General features: G+C 35.9%; 2 protein-coding genes across 2 annotated transcripts; both read left to right on the top strand.

Moving 5' to 3' along the window:
• The first annotated feature begins 1,428 nt into the window (after window positions 1-1,428).
• LOC121248433 (DNA mismatch repair protein MSH3) lies at window positions 1,429-11,379 on the top strand. The gene is given in 15 exon segments (XM_041146905.1): window positions 1,429-2,266; window positions 2,269-2,510; window positions 3,057-3,257; window positions 3,624-3,788; window positions 4,908-5,006; window positions 5,106-5,357; window positions 5,534-5,788; window positions 5,932-6,063; window positions 6,757-7,017; window positions 7,429-7,500; window positions 8,834-8,983; window positions 9,500-9,973; window positions 10,364-10,680; window positions 10,846-10,912; window positions 11,014-11,379. Coding segments are annotated over 15 exon segments (3,516 nt in total). The 5' UTR covers window positions 1,429-1,557; the 3' UTR covers window positions 11,134-11,379.
• A 2,496-nt stretch (window positions 11,380-13,875) lies between these two features.
• On the top strand, window positions 13,876-19,260 carry LOC121248435 (F-box/LRR-repeat protein At3g48880). The gene is made up of 3 exons (XM_041146906.1): window positions 13,876-14,191; window positions 17,391-17,799; window positions 18,313-19,260. The coding sequence occupies exons 2-3, from the start codon at window positions 17,441-17,443 to the stop codon at window positions 18,869-18,871; spliced, it is 918 nt and encodes a 305-aa protein (XP_041002840.1). The 5' UTR covers window positions 13,876-14,191; window positions 17,391-17,440; the 3' UTR covers window positions 18,872-19,260.
• The last annotated feature ends 2,280 nt before the right edge of the window (window positions 19,261-21,540 follow it).

Raw genomic sequence — 21,540 nt, 5'->3', positions numbered from 1 at the left:
TAATGTTTTCATTGGCTTACATAGAGAGTTAGTTATTATAGTTACTTTTGCACGTCTGTATTACAGGTTATAAATACAGACTTATTCTTCTGTAATACGACTCACTTAATGAGAATACATTTTTCCAACTCCATCTCTCTCGTATCATACTTCTCTTCTCCTCCATCTTTGATTACTCTGTTTCAGCATAGCCAAGCTTGTAGCTATCCCGAGGTTCGTTCGTTGTGAGAAACATAGAGCTGTAGATCTTACATTTCGTAAGGAACTCGAACCAGATTTTGATTGTTAGCTCTCTCATTCTCTGGTTCTTTGAATTCTCTGTTTTCGTTTACTGCATAAATTTGCAAGCTTCGTGCCTTCAACGTGTTATCTATGCATGAAGTCTGGGAGTGCTTTGGTAAGCTTCATTTTTTTTTCCAGTTTACAAAGAGCAAAGAAAATTTCCATCCCATGGAAGCAAATTATTGGCCTGAAACGATTGTCTGTTTGGTTTCTGTGAAAAGAAAGAAAAACAGAACTTGAAATTCGAAAAGCTTTCTATATATTCTCAAGGAAAGAACATTGCTTTTTTGTGGTTTTCATTTTTTGAGGCTCAAACAAAAGCCCCTTCCCATTTTGCTTTGTGATCCATTTTGTTTCTCATAACTTGTTTCTTATATTCATTAACCTCTTCTTTTCTCGCATCCTTTTTTGTCATTTGTATTTCTATTATTTTTTTTAGTGCTTATGCAGTAGAAAACTACAAGTTTTAGCTAGTCTTTACTACGTTGAAGCATTTTGTATCAGTATTTCGAAGATTGAATACACAAGGAAATGTGCTTACTTTTTGATGTGTTGGTTTGCAGAGTTGATTTGCTTGGTGAGATTCAAAAGATTTTAGGAGATGAATAGTTTGGAGACAGAATTGAAAATCTAAAATCTTCTAAATTGACTACTATAGATTGGTTCTATAGTGAGAGGAGTGGTGGAAATAATGGCTATCAGATTGTGTTCTATCGTCTTGAGGTTGCAAATGGAGGAGAGAACAAGAATCAACAGGGAGAAGAGAAGAGAAGAGAATGGAGGAGAATGAAGAGAGATAGAACAAACATAGAGAAGAGAAGAGAAGGAATATGCCGTCGAACCGTTTTATTTAACATCCAGGTGGATGGTTGGTGCGCAATTTTTGTCCTCCAAATCAACTGCATTCAAATTAATTCTAAAAAGACCACTACAAGTGTATTTTTGCACAATTCACCTAAATTGATTCTAAATCATGAGTTTGGAAAAAAAACTTTAAAAAATTTAGATTCACACATTTTTAACTCCAATAATGCAGTCGATAATAAATTTATCTTTTTATTGTTCGCATTCTTGAATGAATTATCTTGATTTGTTCTCAAGGTCTTTATTTTATTTATTTTCCTTTTATTTTTATTTTTTAGGAGAAACGAAGGGATAGAAGACGATATGGTTTGAGGAGTCCAGATAAAAAGGCGCCAAATCAATAAACCCTCCCAGATCCATACTAAATTTGCCCTCACTTCCACCACCGCCATCACCTGTTACAAATTTACAATGGGCAAGCAAAAACAGCAAGTAATATCCCGCTTCTTCGCTCCCAAATCCAAAATCCCATCGAGTCCTGCTCCTCCTCCGTCTTCTTCTTCAACCCCACCTCCAAAAATCTCAGCCACAGTCACTTTCTCTCCCTCCAAACGCCGCCTTACCTCCCGACTCTCCTCCCCAAATTCCAAACCCTCAAAGCTCCCCAAACTCTCCCCCCACACCCACAATGCCATCCCCCCTCTCCCGAACCCCTCCCTCCACGAAAAATTCCTCCACCGACTACTAGAACCTTCCACAACATCTTCAGAACTGTCATCTCAAAACCCGAAACCAAACCCGACCAAATACACTCCCTTAGAACTACAAGTCGTGGACCTTAAAAATAAATACCCTGATGTTCTTTTGATGGTGGAAGTTGGTTACAAGTACCGGTTTTTTGGCGAGGATGCCGAAATTGCGGCAAGGGAGTTGGGGATATATGCCCATTTGGATCATAGCTTTATGACGGCGAGCGTGCCTACTTTTCGATTAAATGTCCATGTGAGGAGGCTTGTGAGTGCTGGGTATAAGGTTGGTGTGGTGAAGCAGACCGAGACCGCGGCAATTAAGGCGCACGGGGAGAACCGGCTGGGCCCCTTTTGCCGGGGATTATCAGCATTGTACACTAAGGCGACGCTAGAGGCAGCCGAGGATATGGGGGGAGGGGAGGAGGGGTGGGGGGAGAGAGTAATTATTTGGTTTGTGTTGTGGAGAAGGGTGTGCTAGAAAAGAATTTGGAGTGTGGAGTGGAGAGTGGGTTTGATGTGACAATCGGCATGGTTGCGGTGGAAATATCTACGGGAGACGTTGTTTATGCGGAGTTCAACGATAATTTTATGAGGTGTGCGCTTGAGGCTGTGGTTTTAAGCTTGTCACCTGCAGAGTTGCTTCTTGGCAAGCCTCTCTCTCAGCAAACGGAGAAGGTAGCTTCGTGGTTACGATGATAAAGTTTTATGCAATGGAAAAAATGTCTTTTTTTCTTCTTCTCATGTCTGAGAAATATAAGGTGCTAAATTTGTGCTGATGCTAGTTGGGGGCTTCACTCCTCTTGTCGGTTTCTATTTTGAGTTTACATCATTCTTTTTTATCTATAGATAAGGTGACTTTGTCATTTTGTTAATTAGTAGGCGATAGAATTTAAAATGCAATAACAATTGAAAGGGAAAAGAGAAAAAATAGAGAGAGGATGAGATAAAGAACTTTGAGGTCTTGCATCTTTGTTATTCTTAAATTGAATTTGCATCATAGACTACTTCTATTTATTGGGGAATTGGGGATAATTCAAAGATGGAGATGATACAAATAAATTTTTAAGATATATAATCAAACCATTCCTGAGATGATAACAAAACCTAAGATTTGAAATTCTTCAAATTTTGCTCTAATATAGGCTTATTTATCTTTTGATGTGTGATTTTCCTGGCCTCTAAGTTGGACTTGCCTAATATAATGGGACTTATTGTAATTAGTTGTTACTTGCTTATGCTGGACCCTCTTCAAATGTTCGTGTGGAGCATGCCTCAGGAGAATGCTTCATAGATGGAGGTGCGCTTGCTGAAGTGATGTCTTTATACGAGAACACGAGTGAAGATAATTTAGTAGATCATCCATATCATGCAATACAAAGCACGAAGGTCACAGAGCAGGGAAACCATCGCCTGACAATTGAGGTATTGTATCTTTTACTATTTTTTTTCTTGACAAAACAAACTTATGGAACCTTTGGTATCCTCCTTGCACTCTTTTAGAGATAACTGCTCTTTCAGCAAATCCTGTAATAGTTGAGTGACGTCCTGATTACTTTATCCTCATTGAGTTAGTTAAATTATGAGTGGTGTAATTGCTGCAAAACTTTCTAAATTTCATCCTCTTTTACTAAAAATTATGATTAAATCTTTATTTCTGCCTAATTAAGGTTATTGTTTGTAATCGATGCTAACTTGCTGAATTTTTTTAGTTTTGTACTTATCTCTCTCTTGCATTTTTATTTTTAATCATTTTTCATTCTTTTACACTTTACTATTTGGGTTTTGAAGGGGATTATGAACATGCCAGATTTGGCTGTCCAAGCACTGGCCTTAACCATTCGGCATCTAAAGCAATTTGGTTTTGAGAGAATCTTGTGCCTGGGAGCTTCATTTAGGCCCTTCTCAAGCAAAATGGAGATGACCTTCTCAGCCAATGCACTTCAACAATTGGAGGTAATTGCCTATTTTTGTTATGCTGAAAGTTCTCCCCTTGGGGGTTTCTAATAACACTAGTATCTTGTGCTGAGCTAGCATCATGTCTGGCTCCTCTACCACCAAGGGACTTTCAAAACGGTTAATCTTAGGATGAGGGCCGGTGGTGAATCATCTCAACTTCAGGAGTGAATCAGGCTCATTGACTCTGATGCTGAACCAACATAATTGGTGTTTTTATAACTTGATTGTCATCCATTACCACTCTCATAGCCCACATGGGTGGGCTGGCAGCAGGAATCCGGTGTTATCTTTCCAATGTAGGATGGCTTAAACGTTTTTTACTTAGACCTAGTTGGAAGAATAAGGAACTTCCTGTACAAATATCATCAGGAATTTGTGAGCACTCCTGAAGAATGTTATATAATATATACAATGGGTTGTTTGGAGGCTTGAACAACTTCTTTTAATTTGATATTTCCTTAATGATTTTTTCAAACATGTTGGGATGTGGTGAGGGAAGATTTAATGAGAGTTTTGCATGAATTCTTTTCGGTTGGGAAGTTTGAGAAAAGCCGTAACGCCACATTTATATTTATCACACTTATTCCCAAGAAGATTGGTGCATCGGAGGTGAAAGATTACCAGCCCATTAGTCTTGTGAATGAGGTGTATAAGATCATATCGAAGGTGCTCACAAATCGCCTAGGGGAGGCCCTGGAGAGGTTCATTTCAAAACCCCAAAATGCATTTGTGAAGGGTATACAAATTCTGGATTCAATTCTCATTGCCAATGAATGTCTAGATAGAAGACTAAAATCTGGACAATCGAGGATCCTATGCAAATTAGATATGGAAAAGGCGTATGGTCATGTTAATTGGGAGTTCATTTGCTTGGGAGGTGTGGGTTTGGGGAGAAATGGTGCTCGTGAATTAGATGGTGTATCTCAACGGCGAAGTTTTCAGTCTTGGTGAATGGCAACCCAAATGGTAACACTTGGGCTATGCCTATTTATATCAATATAATCGTTTACTTATTAAAAAAAATATTTCCTTATTAGTAATATTCCATTTCAATAAGACTAAATTACTGTGTCCATTGTACTGATTAAAAACAAATACTATGCCTATTCTCTTTAGGTTTTGAAGAACAGCACCGATGGGTCCGAGTCTGGCTCCTTGCTGCAGTTCATGAATCATACTCTTACTATATATGGTTCAAGACTTCTTAGGCACTGGGTATGTGGTGGTCCGATGGATGTGGATTTTGATGGATTTTGCTTGCAATTTTATCTCTTTCTTTCTCCAGTATTTTATTAGTTCCATTGCATGACACAGGTAGCGCACCCTTTATGTGATAGGAACATGATTTCTGCTCGTCTTGATGCTGTTTCTGAGATTGCAGAATCGATGGGGTCTTCTAGGGCTTTGCAAAATATTCAAGGGTTAGATGGGGAAAATTCTGATACCACAGTTGTACAACCTGAGTTTACTTATCTACTTTCTTCAGTTTTGACATTGTTGGGGAGGTCACCCGATATTCAACGTGGTATAACAAGAGTCTTCCACCGGACTGCCACCCCGTCCGAGGTGATGAATGACTCATTCTTTGTCCTGCTAATTGTCCTGCTAATGTGTATTGCTATGTTTATATAGGTCATTCATATGTTGCCTTTCCAGTCAATGCTACTAATTTTTATGCCTTGGAAGTGTATTTATTACATTTTGTGGCATGCTGACAGTTTTTACACGATTGGATCTTACAGTTCATTGCAGTCATCCAAGCTATTCTATGTGCTGGAAAACAACTTCAGAAAATTCACCTTGAAGAAGAGGATAACGTCAAAAATATGCGAGCCAATACTGTGTACTCCAAGCTGTTGAAAAAGTTGATTTTGACTGCTTCATCATCCATTGTAATTGGCAGTGCTGTGAAATTGTTGTCTACCCTTAACAAAGAAGCAGCTGATCAAAGAGATCTAAAAAATTTAATTAGCACATCTAATGGTCAATTTCCTGAGGTTTGTACTATGTATAAGGGGTTTCATCAGCTGAAAGTGGCGGGTCCCCCTTCCACCTGGCCTTCTCTGTGTATGTGTGTGTTTCATCTTGCCTTTTTTAACTATGCTCTCTGAGCCCCCTTGGTATGATTCTTTATCCATAGGTTTCTAGAGCCCAAAAAGAGGTTCATATGGCACAGGAGAAATTGGATTCTCTGATTGATTTGTATCGCAAGCAGCTTGGAATGCGCAAATTGGAATTCATGAATGTGTCTGGAACAACACATTTAATAGAGGTAGTTGAGTTTGAAATTCAGATGGACTTTTTTCTTGGTTATTTGAGATTCCTGTGCAAGTTATAAACATTTTTTTAAAATTCAAGATTCCACCTGTCTTGTTGCTTCATAGTTACTTTGTACTTCAAGTGCAATTTTCTTTTTCTCCACATACTTTACAGTGCTGTCTTTGAAATCAAGTGTTTGAGTTGCTGTCTCCAAGATAGATTCTGGTAAATGACTAGGTATTTATGTGTTCTAATATTGTGGCATTTTTAGTGTATTTTCCATACAGTCCTGTTTTTTCTATTTCGTTTTCTTTTTGAAGTTGGTGAGGGAGGGGCAGTTGGTAAGGTTCAATTAACTGATGGTCTATGTTTCTGTTATTGTTTAACCTAATAATGAGTAAACAAGTTATTTAAAAAAAAAAAAAAATAGATCTCTTTTGGTTTGTGGTGTTGGTGTGTTTATTTGTTTGGCTATTCAGTGTTATTGACCATGCTCGCTTTGTCTTTCAGTTTCTATGATTGGCGTGACCTTACTTTTGGTTATTTTCCTCAAAAAATATATTTTGATATTCAAATAATATATATATATATATATTTATGATAAGTAAGAATAGGATATCCCAATTGGAATAATAATAATTATTATTATTCCAATTATATCTGCAACGTTCATTTGTATACCTAACTTAGAATAGCTTTGTTGCAGTTGCCCTTAGACGTGAAGGTACCCTTGAATTGGGTTAAGGTAAATAGTACCAAAAAAACAATACGCTATCACCCACTGGAAGTGTTGACTGCTTTAGACCAGTTATCGCTAGCAAATGAGAAGCTGACAGTTGCCTGCCGAGCTGCTTGGGATAGCTTTCTAAGGGAATTTGGTAAATATTATGCTGACTTTCAAGCTGCTGTTCAAGCACTGGCTACTTTGGATTGTCTGCATTCCCTTGCCATTCTTTCCAGAAATAAGGTGAGAGTTAATTACCCCTTCTGACCCTAAATAATACTACTCATATCCCTTTTGGGAAGTTCCAGAAGTATTCTACTGTAACAATGTTGAAAAATAAGTTTTGCACTTTCCACAGTAACTGTTTTCCATTTATTACATTTACTATGATGTACTCCCACAATAAGCAGTTGCTGTTCTTTTTTCCTAGTAGACTGGGGATTGCGATCCCCTGATGTCTCACAAGGTCCCATACTTGGGGGCAGTGGAGGTACCAATTGGCCCAAGGGCCATTGGCAAAAGCATTTATTGTTACTTTCTTAGAATTTGTGCTTTTTGTCCAGGTGAAAATTAATTTGTGGCAAGAGTAAAATTTCCGCTATATCTGCAACGTTAACTTGATGCTATATTTTCCTCTTGATTAATCTGCTGCAGAATTATGTTCGTCCAGTTTTTGTCTATGAAGATGAACCTGTTCAAGTACACATCTCTTCTGGTCGTCATCCGGTATGTGTTCAAAATTTACTAAATTTTTTTTACCTCGGTGAGGGATCTTATCGAGTCTATTTTAACTGACGTTATTATGTAACTGTCAATATATTGCTTTTCAAAAAAGGTATTTAGTCCTTGAACTACATACTCTTATGAATTCAGAAACCTATTTCAATTTGTTTGCTGAGAGGCTCTTCCTATCTAATCTCAGGGCTTTGGCTATTATTGGGTGCAACCGTAATGTTTTTGTGTGGAGTTTATTTCTATATCATTTATGACTAAATTTATGGTTAGTTAACAAAAGAATGCATGGCATGGCTCAGAAAAAATAAAAATAAAAAATAAATGGAAGAAGCAAAATTCTTACTGTGAAAATTATATATGTTATAGATGAGTTAGAGTTGAAACACTAATAGAAAGTTTCAAATATATGATCTATATTTTGGAATCCTTATTCTTAGGTTTGGAACACTTCATATTCTTTCTTCAACAACACTTAATCCTTTTTCCACTCAATTTATTACAATTGGTAATTTAAAAATGCCATGCAACTCCACAAACAGGTTATAGAAAGAATAAAAGTATAGCAATTCTTCTCGTGCATTGTGTGGGTGCACAACTAGTTTATAAGTAGTATTAGGGATGCTGTATTACATAGATCTTGTTTCTTTCCTAGCTTAGAGATTAAGTGCTTGTGTGTATTTAAACTTAAAGAAAATTTGATAGTACTAGCCATAGTTATCATTTTTTCCTAAGGGAAAGCAGCTCCTGAAGATGGGGGGCAGAGCACGGTGACTCTTCCATATAAGTTGATAGGGTCAAGTTGACGTTCTGGAAAGCCATGTTACAATTTCTACATAGTTCTTAACATGTCCAGACTCTCTCTCTCTCTCTCTCTCTCTCTCTCTCTCACTCTCTCTAGGCTGGTAGAGACACTGTGAACTGTGACCTATTCTTTGTTGGAGAAGTGGTTTCCTAGTTTTTGCCTACACCCTCTGGATCACAAGCTGAACTGGCATGCTGATCTGTCATTTGGGGAGAAAGGAGTGGGGTGGGGCCCCTGAGGGTGGATTATGTTGGTGGTTCTAGTTTGTAGTTTATGTTGACATAGCTTGTAACCTTTAGTAAATAATTTAAGGAATTCACTTTCTTTCATCGAGTATAGCTGAGACACTTTAATTTGTTTAAGTTCTTGGATAAATCATATTTCATCAATAATGTTTATTACATTGCAACAAAGAAGATGACATGATACTAGCTTGAGTTTGTAATACTGATATGTTTAGGAAAGGCCATTTTCCCGTTAGTCATTATGGCCTCCTGTTTACTGCTTACCACTTTTGACCAGGTTTTGGAAACTATGTTACAAGACAATTTTGTTCCAAATGACACGAATTTGAATGCAGACGGTGAGTATTGTCAGATTGTTACTGGACCCAACATGGGTGGAAAGAGTTGCTACATTCGCCAAGTTGCTCTCATTGCCATCATGGCTCAGGTAAATTCAAATCTCCCAACTACTCTATTGTTTATGATCTAGGGCATTAACTGTATCAATAGGGAACCATGCGCAACATTTTCAAATCAGTTTCATTCTTTAAAAATTGGCTGGTCCTCTTGTTTTCTCCATCCTGTCTACAGAGTTACACTTTTATGTAGAAATTTTCTCTTCAGACACAAGTTTCATTGTAGCTTTTGGATTGTTGGAGTCGTGCTATATGCCTTACATAATATAAACTTCATCGTTAGTAAGAAGACCCAGTATTCATCCTTGGAAAAATGCAATTGATTAGGGCTTTTGAATATTAACCAGAGTTCTTCTTTTTGCTTTTTTTGTTCGTCTTAGTAATTATTTGCATTATAATCTGTGATGGGATCTAGTATGTTTCTCTTCAGCTGGTGCTGATTGTTGAATACCTTTTGTAGTGTCCAAAATTTCCCTCTTACGGTTTTTGTTTGACAAGATGGATCTCTTACAGAATTTGCTTTACTGGATTTTTCTATGGTTCTTTAGGTTGGTTCCTTCGTACCAGCATCATCGGCAAAACTCCATGTGCTAGATGGTATCTACACCCGAATGGGTGCTTCTGACAGTATCCAACAAGGGAGAAGCACCTTTCTAGAAGAGTTGAGTGAGGCTTCAAATATACTCCACAATTGCACAGCACGTTCATTGGTTATCATTGATGAACTTGGGAGAGGCACAAGCACACATGATGGTGTAGCTATTGCTTATGCTACATTGCATTATCTGCTAGAGCAGAAAAGGTGCATGGTTCTCTTTGTCACCCACTACCCTAAAATTGCGGATATTAGAAATGAATTTCCTGGCTCTGTGGGGGCATACCATGTTTCATATTTGACTTCGCATAAAGACATGGATATAGAAGACTCAAAATCTGATCATGAAGATGTGACTTACCTATATAAGCTTGTGACTGGCGTTTCAGAGAGTAGTTTTGGTTTTAGGGTTGCACAGCTTGCACAGGTAACTTGAAATCTCCTGTCTCTCCCTCTCTCCTTGCAGTTATGTGCTGTGATTCATGTTATAAATTTGCCTGTTTGTGACAATCTTTATGAAGTGGATTTCTACTGAAAAAGAGTAAATCACATATACATGGCAAATGACAAGCTTACCTTAAATTTTGGTTTTAGCGGAAATTTAAAGAAAGAGGGAAGGGAGAAGTGGGAAAAAAGGGAAATTTAAAAAGTTGGGAAGGGAAATTAATATCTTGGGTAAGTAGATATTCTGTTTTTACTCTAGGAGGATGAGCCTCTTTTGCAGTTGCTTTTATATTGGTGTGTTGTCACCGAAGCTTCACATTTAGTAGATGTTTTGACTATTGCTTTTGTTATTTGCAACTCCTACCTTCTGCAGCTACCTTCAACATGTATTAGTCGAGGCATTATCATGGGTTCCAGGTTAGAAGCACTTGTAAACAACAGGGCAGGAAGTAGATTGGGAAAAAAGCATCTCCTTGAGAAACTCCTTATTGATAATGACCCACAAACACAAAAGAAAATGTTGGAAACTCCAGAGTGCTTCCGTCCTGGAGGGACATGGGATTTAGAAGACGTCAATGTTGCATACAAGGGATTCTTTTCTAGCTTGAAAGCAGCAGTATCTGATGATGAAGTTGCAAGAAGCATCCAGCTTTTAAATGCTAGAAGCATTGCAAAGGATTTAGTAAGCAGGTTAGGATGAATTGGATTGGTTTTGCCTCTCTCTCTGTCTCCCCTTTAGTTTTTTTCTTCGGAGAAACAATTTTTAAGTGGACTATGTTTTTTTCGGTGTCTTGGTTGGTGGTGCTTCTGTAGAACTAATTTTCATGCGGCAATTCAACCCATTCCATTTTGCAGTCGGTGGGGAGAAGGGTACTGGGTACTAGCATCATATAGGATGCACCTTATCAAATTTGTTTTCCAAGTATGGCTAGCAAGCTTGTGCACTTGCAGTTGGCCACAGTTGATTATATGAAATTGCATTATGGACTTGCTCTGATATATCCATTTTTAACTATTTTTCAGGGTACAAGGCCATTCCTGAAAAGTGTTTTTGAGATGGCATGTCTCATTCTACGGCAAGGAGAGCTAACAGTCCAGCAATGGGGGCAGAGTTCACGTGAAATTCTTCAATTTTGTAGGTAATAGTTTTGTGTTAAAAATGTCTTTGGAGATGGCATGCATCATTCTACTCCATTTCTGTTGCCTCTTTCCGTCCTCACTCTCATTCATTTCTATTTCATATCCATGTGAGTTATCATTTGATGTAAATATCACAAGACTCCGATGTAACCCGAAAATGTAATTGGTGAAACTTAAATGTAAATTAGTATATGCAACAGAAAAAAAGGGAATTCCTTCTTCATTTCTCTCATTTTCTTTTTGGGAGGGGGGAAAAAAAGTTGTAGCATATGTAAATGAGTTCATTCTCTACCCTGAAAGGGAAAGTGACGAATAGCTTGGTCGGTCTATGTCAAGCTCAATTTTCCTGGCTAAAACTGAAAGCCAAGTGTTTCCTTGACTATCTTTGATTAAGTCCAGGCTTCAAGTGTTTCCTTCCCATTTGAAGTGCCTGTTTCTTTTCTCGCTGTTCTCATAGAGAAATTAGTTCATCCTTAAAAGTCGAACAATTTTGATAAGCTCGATAATTGTCATTTACTGTATATAATTGAAAATGTTTTATTAATTTTTAAACCACATAAAAGTGACCAATCATCTTGTTCTTGTATGCCACACTTCCCTTTTATTTTCGTCACAAACATGTAATCGCAATGAGTAATGCTTGATACAAATTTTAAATAGACAAGTCTCATACAAGCCTTTTATAAAACAATGGGTCTTATTAATAAATAATAGTTTTTTTTACACTTTTTTAAAGTAGGGTTTACTTTTATACAAAGGTTTGTATGAGGCTTGTCTATTTAGAATTTGTACAAATCATTTCTCAATTGCAATATTTTAACTTTCTCCGATGCAAAATTAAAACATTTCATAGTCTCTACTAATTTTCAGTTCAACAAAATATAAGAAAATTTCTGTTCATTTAACATCTTATATTTTATTATTTCTCTCGAATTTCAACACCATTTAACAATAAAATGGCAATGGATAACAATTAGATAATACTGTTTAAAATTATATAAAATGGCAGTGGTCGGATCACTTTTTTTAAGTTCGAAGAATAAGAATTTTTAAGGCTCGGTTTGGATGTAAAAGTATTCTTAATTTATCTCAATTTATATAATTTAATTATTTTAATTTTTTTTACAAAATATAATAAATAATTTAACTTTTTCAAATCTTAAAATAATAATAATATTAAAAAATAATATTTTATTTCAAATCATATCATCTCATTTTAATTCATTGTTCCCATCTCTACAAGCTAAATAATCAAATTGTGCAAAAACAAAATGTACAGAGACCGCATTTTTTTACTATTAAATTCAAGGGAAATGCTTTTCTCAAAGGTGGTGGCCACCGATTGAAAATTTTAAATTTTTATTTTTTTTACTTAATTCTTAAGTAAGGATTTTAAAATGAATTTCTGATTTTTATTATTTTTTAAAAAATATTTAATAAATTTTAAAAAGTTAAAAAAATAATTTAAAAATAATAATTTTTCTTTTACGTATTTTGTGGCTGTTTCGGTGGCCTCGCTAGTAGCACCATCCTAATTTCAAAAGGAGCCTGCTACAGCCACAGAGGATCTCACCGAAAGGCAAACTTTTTTTTTTTTGCTTTTTTTTCAATCATTTTTTTAAACACTTTAAACATTTTTAAAAAATACAAAAAAATTACAAATTCATTTAAAAATACTTTCTTAATCACTAAATAAAATACAATTCGGTAGAAATTCGAAAATTTCTGTGGAAATAGTATTTTCCAATTCAAAATTTCAAACTGTCCCACATTCCGGTTAAAAAAAAAAATCCCTTTAAAATTGGGAAATCCCATGAATCTTAGTCGGAGAGGAATCTACTCACTAATTTGATTAGATTCAAAACTCACCTCAATTCATTTCAACTCATATCATCTTATCATTATAACTTTCTCAAATTTTCACACAAAATATAATAAGCAATTTAACTTTTTCAAATTTCAAAATAACTTTCTTAAATTTTCATACAAAATATAATAAATAATTTAACTTTTATTCTACTATTCACAAATCATATCAACTTATCTCTAAATCCAAACCACTCTTTAGGATTTCTAGAGGAGCTCTGCTACAGCCACCAAAAAAGTGGTCCGAATGAGTTTACTGAATAGTGCATCACTTTTTTATTTTTTTCATGTATTTTTTTAATCATCATAAACATTTTTTAAAAAAATAAAGGAGGAAAAAAAAACTCATTTGGAATCCAAAGCATTTCTATTTCTAGAACACTGTTTTCAGTTTCGTATCGTACTGGCCGGTATGATCGATATTTTTCGTACCGGCTGCTGGGCCGGTACAGGTACCATATACGTTTCGTATCGGTCTAAATACCGGCCGTACTGATCGTACCGACCTCAATTTCGGCTCGTATCGGCCTCAATTTCGGTCGGTACCAGCCGATATTTCGGCCTTCAATTTTGTTTTTATTTTTTTTCATTTTTTTAAATTACAAACTTATTTTTTGACCTCCAATTTAGATTAAATTATTTATAATTTATATATATATATATTTATATATCAACTATCTAAAAATAGTATATAAAATAATATTAATATTAAAATATTACATTTTAATATCTTAACCGATTCGTCTTCCGATACATATTCAAAACATTGATATAGGGTCAGTGTCACTCGCCGTCACTGGCATGTCAATAGTCAAGCTGACCGGTTCTTGAGGGAGTTCGTCTAAACTGCCAGGGCTGTTTTAGTAAAACTCTCGGCTAGGAATCCGCATTTCTCTCTCCGTTTCTTGAGCAGACCGCAGACGAAGAAAACCGAAAAAAAAAAAAAAAAAAAAAAAAAAAAAAAAACCCAGCGGTACTCCCTTTATTTTTAAGTTTTTCTTTTTAAGAGCCATACTTAATCGTTAAGTAAAAAAAAAAAAAATAAATAAATAAATAAAAAAAAAAAAAAAACTACCAGCGGGAAGAGTAGCTTTTTTCCAAATAAAAATATCTCATTGACTTCCAAATCCAAATCAGTCCGACGCCCAGAACACGCATCTGATCGAGAAGTGCAACATACAATGTTTGAATGAAGGTCCGTCTCTGTCCCTTAACTTTTCGTTTCTTCAAATATGGGTTTATATATGTTTGCGTGTACGTGTGTATGAGTGGTCTTATGTAGAGGGTGGATGTTGGATCAGGATAGGAAGATCTGATTGGATAACTTGAAACCCAGAAGTGTTTTGGGATTGAAAACTTATAATTGTGGCTTCTTTTGGGAATTTTTGGAGTTTACAGTGGTCACGAAGTTGAATTGTCCAATTCAGATGTACAACTTCTAGATCTTGCTTATGCTTGATAATTACTCTTTTACTTTGTCAGTTGATTTAATTCTTGGGTTCTTGGCAGTTACAAAAACTATTATGAGACGTGCGTCTCTCAAAGTTCATTTCTTCTACTCTGTTTATGTGTGTGGGCAGTAATATCATAGGTAACAATTTGAGTATGCTAATAACTGAAAAAACTTTTTACCGTACAATCTCCACTTCGGGTGGGAGTAACCTCATACAAAAATTCCAAACACAACTTGCATTATTTTGTTGGAAACACACCCCGATTGACTATTGCTACATCTGGATGCAGTTATACAACAGTACATTAGCATAATGTAACTTGCTTAAGAAACTATCACCTTTTAAACAGAAAATTATTAGGTACTCCTGAAGTATAGATGGCGTCGGACTCTCGACCTATCATAAAATGCTATGCCTTTTAAAATTGTTTACATAAGTACTAATTTTTAATGATATGACATATTGTGATATGATGGAAATACTTGTTCTTTGACTATATAATAATTAGTCCCTGCACACATAGTAAGTATAAAATACACTACCTATCCATAACTGCGTATTTTTTAGCCACCTCATATCACATGTACCATGTAATTCCCCATTCCCCGGTCATTCACAACTGCTCCACCTCACAAGTTTTCTCATGTCTTTGCACGATTTTGGTCACTGCACTTTTTGGTCATCTTATTCATTGGAACCTATCATTCACCTCCTGAATAGGAACTGCGTGTAAGTTCAAGCTTGAAAAACTGCTGTCGAAGGCAATCAACCTCTTCCCAAGTGCTCACTATTCATTGATTTTCTTTTTTCTTCAATTTGAATATTGGGTTCACTCGATGAATTACATTCAATTAGAAAAATCTGAGAGAATCTGCATTTATGGTCATAGCCTCAGATTTCTCGCTGCATTAAAACACTGTCCGTATTTATTTCCTATCGGGGAATCTCCTCACGTAGCTCACTCACATCAGCCTCCAAGCTTTCTCAATTTGCTTCTTGTTAGTTTTCATGCTCCAATATTGATAGGTCTCAATTGAAAAAATTTACACCGGATAATCTCTACTTTGGGTGGGAGTAATTTCTTACAAAACTCAAATCACAACCTAAAATGACCACAACCACATTACCTATTAATACACTGTATGAAAAGAGATCAACAACACTTAAGGCACTAAAAACTACCACTTGCACTCACAGTAAATAGAAGCTAATACCACTTATCCATTCTGCATATTTCTTAGCCACCTCACAATACATGTACCACCTAGCTCCCTGTTCCCCACGATCATTCACACATCTGCTCACATGGCTTTTGCACAATTTTGGTCACCGTGTTCATCAGAACATGTTACAGTATTTATGTTATTGCATGATTTGTAATCCACCTTTGTAGGATTTGTTGGATTTTCGGTTTTGATTTGTTGAATGTTTAATTCTCGATGAGTATAACTTATTTACTTCAGATTCAGGCACTGAGATACTGTTGGTATTTTTCCCCCAACTACAATTCTTGCTTTCAAGCTACTTCTTAAACTAGAAGGAACTACTATCTGCCCGGTGAAAATTTTGTGGATGTTCGAATCACTAGCAACTTTTTTTTAATCTACTTCATGTTTGTTATTTCCTCGCTTAGATGTCTGGAGCTATTCTATGTACCATACCTTTTTGTTCTGTATCCCCTGGTCTTCTGTTATTTGTTGTTGGAGATTTCTATTTTCTTTATACCCTTATATCTCACACTTAACCACAGATCTTAGTTGTTACTGTTCCTTTTTTTCCTTTTTTTTTTTTTTTTTCTTTTTAATCCACAACATCACCTTCCATCCCATTACTGAGAGGGGCAGCTAATTGGCTCTACTGAGGCAAATACATGTTAAATGGGCTTGACTAGGTTCTAGCATTATTATTTTCTCACTTGAAAGTCTTAAGCTATTCTATAGGTTATACCTTTTCATTCTGTATCCCTTCATCTTCTTTTGCCCTCATCTTTTTATAGCAACCTCTCTGAAATCGTTATATTATTTATGGCCTTATATCTCTCAGATAGCATAGATCATAGTTACCATTCCTCTTATTTTGCATTTTCTTTGAGACAACCTCAGCCTCCATCCCATTATTTGTTTTGTTGGGGGGGGGGGGGGGCATTTGTGCTAGAGCTATTAGCTGCTCTATGAATCCTACTTGCACATAATTTTTTCAATAAAGATTGTTTATTAGAATATTATCTGCTTTATGAATCCTACTTGCACATAATTTAATAAAGATTGTTTATTTAGACTTAGAGATTTGATACAGCACAAGTGTTTATTTAAGAAACAGAATGGGTGATTAGTTGTCTGTTGAAACCTGATTATGTAAGAGGTGCGTTAGTATCATTTATATTCTTACTAATTTCATTTGTCGTTCTACGCATTTTCATATGAATGTTGATGTGAAATATACTTTGTCATTGGCTGCATATTTTTTTGGCTCTCTTTTGTGAACAGATATTTGATTTTTGTTGATCTCCTATATGATTGGTAATATGTAATTAATTGCAAAAGAAGTGGTAATTTGTGGGTGATGTGACACTTTGATAGATTATGGCCATACTGCAAAAGAAATGTTTATTTAGTGTGTAAAGTATAATATTCCCTTAAGTGATATTTGATTTTTTATATTCTGCACTGCAAACTGCAGAACAAACAATTCTAGTCTATTTCTAGGCTAGGTGTTTATTGCAATCTTCTTTGTGGCCATTTTTCCACCCACAAAAGTTTTTGGGATTTGTTTGCCAATTGAAGTTATGAAAACAAACTGATGCTCACAATGCCTGTCATTGTCTACTTGGCCTTTTCTTCTCTCTTTAATGTTATCATGAATGAATTATCTTTATGTACAATTATTATAATTCTACAAATTTTACGTTTATATTGACTCCATATACTTGTTTTCATGTAGAAACTTGGACACATTAAAAATCCATAAAAGAAATTTGAGAAGCTGCTGAAATGGAAGACGGTTACTCTATTGCGAGGAGATGGGAGGACCTGGACACTGATGTTTTGGTGAAGATTTTCCAGTCCTTCAACATCTTTGAGCTAACTTCAGGCATTGCTCATGTCTGCAGTGCATGGCGTATGGCTTGCTGCGATCCTCTGCTTTGGAAAACACTTGATTTATCAATGTTGAAATCCAATTTCATAATAATCCAATTAGATCCATATGTTTATGTTGATAGCCGTTCTGATAAGATACTAACTCGTCTGTTGAAGATTTCTTTGAGTCTCAGCAAGGGAAACATAACAACCTTGATTTTCCATTTCAACCTATACGTGAGCGATGATCAGTTGACTTACACTGCTGAAAGGTAATTCCATTAATATTGGTGTTTTGGAATTGGAATATTTTAAGGTTTCTTTAAAAAGGCATGTTTGATGAAATGAAATTGATTCCAACTTCAAGAATTATACATCATGCCTTAGTTAAGAGGAGTCATTGAAAGAGCAGGTTCAAAATCACAATCAATTCCTTTTTCAAATCCTGCTGTACCCACACGAGCTCTTCCTGCATGCCTTAAGTGTCATTGAACAAAATGCCACTGAAGATGTATTGGGATATATATGTATTTTTTTTTTTTTTTATGAATAAGATGTATTGGAATATTGAAGAGTAGTTTCTTTTTCTTCTTTTTTTTTTTTTGGGGGGGGGGGGGGGGGGGGGGGATGGCTGATTTGCTGACCATGCTTCTTATTGTCATGATGGATGGAATATTGAACTGTATAGTGATAGTTGCTTTGTGGCTACATATTATAAAATGTTTTCATATGTTTATATCAATGACTAGTGTTGAATTGAGAAGTAACCACTACCTATATTGCAGGTGCCCAAGGCTAAGACGGCTTGTTCTGCCGGCTTGGAACAGAATAAAAAAAACTGGAATATGCAAGGCCATTGGCACATGGAAAGATCTTGAATCCCTGACAATGCCTAAGATAGCAAATCCCCCATACCTCATGGAGGAGATTTCCAAGAACTGCAAGTACTTTAATAAACTGAAGATTATGGGTCCTTTTGATGTTTTATTTGCTTCTACACTAGCTGCATTTCTTCCAAAATTGAAGGTCCTAAGTCTCCGATGCTCAGTTGTATATAAAGATGCTCTGATAATAATTTTGGATGGTTTGCAACACCTAGAGGTGCTTAACATATCGCATTGCCTTCTGATAGAAGTCCTTCCACCTCCTGCATCTAAAAGAGTTGTTAGAGAAATTGATGAATCTATCCGCAGAAGGGCTTCTCAGTTACGTGAATTTTTAACATGCATGAAAGATTCATGCATTATGTGCCAGCGAACGAAAAATGACGAAGGACTCATGAGGTGGTACAAGTATGAGGAAGGGCTTTGGAAAGCAGATGAGGTGAGCTCTCTTGCTCTTTGATTAGAGCTTGCAGAATCATAGTTCCACGAATTCTCAAGGGTAGTGTTTGACCCTCTCCTTCAGTGATTGTAATGCTTTTATGCTAGAAACAGAATAAAATGTCACTGAATAAATGCAAATGAAAGCTGTCATTGTGGTCTTGTGTTATTAAAGCTCCAGCTCAGTGGATTAGGGAGGGTGGGAGGTTGGTTTTGGGGTTTTGATACACAATCTGCTTGTTTTGGGAGAGGGGTTACATAGTTATGGCATTACCAGTGTATATATATGTTGAGTTCGTCTTAGAATGTGATTCTCAATTTTGGTCACCCACACCGAGCAATTACGAAGAAGTGGCGAATTACTGACTTTGTTGTCTCTGGAAGGATTCAAGGTAGCAATGATGTTCTGCCTTTGCTTGTTTGTTTTTACAGCACCGCATTTTTGTTTACATATGCCAATCATGACCTCATATTTTGAAAGAAGATTCATAAAGAACGGATCTTTCGTGATTGTTGCAGATTGTGAGAGATCGAATATAATATCGATAAGGCCCTTAAGGGTAGTATGAGGAAAGCAAAGTTGGTTATACATGTACTCACACACATATATACGTATACATGCTGCATATAGATATGCTTGGACTATGCTTAGAGCGCCCTTTTTTTGAGTATCGTGTAGTTGTCGCTTCTATGAGATTATTGTGGGGGGACATCCGCTCTCGGATAATACATCTTTTCAAGTGCATCCTACCAGGAATTGAAGACTTCCTAAGACCAAACTTTTACAAAGACGACTAATGTGCTGGACGGGCTTGAGTGTGGGGAACCGGGCCCTAGCTTTAGAGAGAGAGACTCATTCTCTCTAGAAATCACTACCAAATCAAAACCTCCCTCCTTCCTACTCCATCTCCAATCTAGTTTTCTTCTTTCCTTTTCTTTTTTTGGTTGTTTTTTCAGGGCTAAGTATGGCGGAAGGCCGATCTGCTACTCTCTGGCATCCGGCGACCACCATGCGCCTTACTGCAAGTTATCCAAGGCGCCGATCTTTCAGACAAGCGAAGAATTTCGCTGAACGGTGTTGCGCGGTCCAAAGTGGGCACGTGAAATCCATGCACCATTGCGAAGTGTGCTCTTTTGCCACCATGTGCAGTTTTTTTGGATTCAAGACCACCGTTTACTTTAGACCTGACTGACTGTCATACTCCCAGGGTGGCGCGTGACTCTCACGCACCATCATAGTCACTTTGTTTGTCTTTTTTCTCCAAGGTTAAAAATGCAGTTCTCTGTCTTTCTAAAATGTAATTCGTTTTCTCCATTGTATCTTTAATTTATATTATGTCTTTTGTTTTGGAAAAATAAAAACAAAAAAACAAATAGTCTTTTGGACTTTTGTTCATAGAGTGTGTCTCTTAGACTTTTTGTCTATAGAGTAGGTCCTCTACTCCGTCTTAAACAGAGTATGAGATTTGTAAATTCTATCTTGGACAGAGTTGTGTTGTCTTTCAGATGGTAGTCTGTAGAGGTTTGTAATATGAGCTAGATCATGTTAGTCACAATTGTATATTCTAGACCATATTAGTGACAATTGTATATTGAGGAGTTATTAATGTTGGAGTTAGCTTGTTATGTATATTTGAGGTCAAAATTATAATATCTGTTATTAATGAAATGAGTATGTTTTATCCCAAAAAAAATAAATAAATAAATAAGTGCATCCTCTCAGGGCAGGAACAGTGGCCTATTTTGGTCGTAGCTTAAAGAATCCATTTTAGGATCTTAATGGATAGGATGGGAAAATATGCTACCCAAAAAGGGTTCTGCTGGGTTTGCTCCTGGCATTGGTCAGGAGAACTTGTAATCTCCGATTTGCACTTTAGGTAATTTTCGGAGTGGTTTTGATTCATAAATGAGTTGAGATGATTTGTAAATAGTAAAATAAAAATTAAATTATATATTATATTTTATATAAAAATTTTAAAAAAATTATTTTAAAATTTAAAAAATTGAATTGTTTATTATATTTTATATAAGAATTTAAAAAAATTATAATAATAAGATGAGATGAGTTGAGATAAATTAATATGAATTTTAAATATAAACGATATCTTAATAAGTTGTGCTTGTGCTGGTCAATCTTCTTGGTAGGTGCGCCCAAAGCTTATGTCATTGATGATCCTGTCCAACGTTTCAGTCTATTATCGCTGCCTGCAGAATAAGGTAAGACCTTTATATATATATTTATATATATTTTAAAGAAAAGTATGGGGAGAGAGAGAGAGGTTTCTGGGGTCGTGGATGTTATGAACTATCATAGCTGCTTAATCTGACCGATGTTTTTAAGATTATTAAACTGTCAATTAGATTTAAACTGCACAAACCTTGATAAATAATTGTATTTACAGCAATATAGTCAAGTTTTCCTCATCAATAGTTTTGAAAGTCAAAATAGGGTTTGATTTAAATTGTTGAAGCATTTTTTTTCTAAAATGATATCTGAAATTAGTGCCATACTTGCATTAGAAAAATAGAAGTTTCAAGTCATGTAAAATGACTTCTTTGGCATGCTGTGGCTGTGGCTTAAATAATGGCTTCATTGGCTTGGTTATGATATTAAAAAGAGAGAGAGGCTACTCATCATCTCACCCTACATATTTTACATATTTTAATATTATCTTTTATTCTTGTTAAACT

The sequence above is a fragment of the Juglans microcarpa x Juglans regia genome, chromosome 2D (genome assembly GCF_004785595.1).
Source record: "Juglans microcarpa x Juglans regia isolate MS1-56 chromosome 2D, Jm3101_v1.0, whole genome shotgun sequence".
NCBI classification, from domain to species: Eukaryota; Viridiplantae; Streptophyta; class Magnoliopsida; order Fagales; family Juglandaceae; genus Juglans; species Juglans microcarpa x Juglans regia.
Note: the sequence above shows the minus strand (reverse complement) of the source record. Positions and strands in the feature narration are given on the sequence as shown.

Coding starts and splice junctions, on each gene's coding strand:
- LOC121248435 (XM_041146906.1), top strand. CDS start 17,441: ATGGAAGACGGTTACTCTATTGCGAGGAGATGGGAGGACCTGGACACT. Junction 17,800..18,312: donor TTGACTTACACTGCTGAAAG/GTAATTCCATTA, acceptor CCTATATTGCAG/GTGCCCAAGGCTAAGACGGC.